Source organism: Phragmites australis, chromosome 3, assembly GCF_958298935.1.
Source record: "Phragmites australis chromosome 3, lpPhrAust1.1, whole genome shotgun sequence".
Lineage (NCBI taxonomy): Eukaryota > Viridiplantae > Streptophyta > Magnoliopsida > Poales > Poaceae > Phragmites > Phragmites australis.
The window spans coordinates 545,350-545,733 of NC_084923.1; the positions used below are offsets into that span (position 1 = coordinate 545,350).

Here is a 384-nt window from a genome sequence, read left to right on the forward strand (position 1 = left end):
TTAGCCTCCGAACTGGAGTTTGGAGTTGTAGGCGGTGCCTGCCTTCCAGTTGGCGGGGATGACGTCGTCCTGAACGCGCATGCCGCCTCCCTTCGCTGTGAGGCGGATAGACAAGGGGCCCTTGAGCGGCTTGGGGGTGTTGAGCCTCCAGATGGTGCCCGACGATTGCTTCATGGGCAGAAACTCGTTGGAGCCCTTCTCCTTGACATCCACCTCGACGATGTCGACGGCGGCGTTCTTGACCAGCAGCTTCAAGTTGTTGGGGCTGGAGCCGTTCTCGACATGGAAGGCGATCTTGGTGCCCGGGGTCGCGCACCACGCGCCGCCGACCAGCAGTGCCAGTGCCACCGCCACAGCTAGCTGCAAGGAGGAGGAGGATGCCAT

General features: G+C 62.5%; 1 protein-coding gene across 1 annotated transcript; it reads right to left on the reverse strand.

Moving 5' to 3' along the window:
* Positions 1-384, reverse strand: LOC133911771 (major pollen allergen Cyn d 1-like). The gene has a single exon (XM_062354172.1). It carries the CDS (start codon positions 382-384, stop codon positions 1-3), a length of 384 nt encoding a protein of 127 aa, XP_062210156.1.

Excerpts from the sequence above, each read along its gene's own strand:
- LOC133911771 (XM_062354172.1), bottom strand. The coding sequence starts at position 384 with ATGGCATCCTCCTCCTCCTTGCAGCTAGCTGTGGCGGTGGCACTGGCA.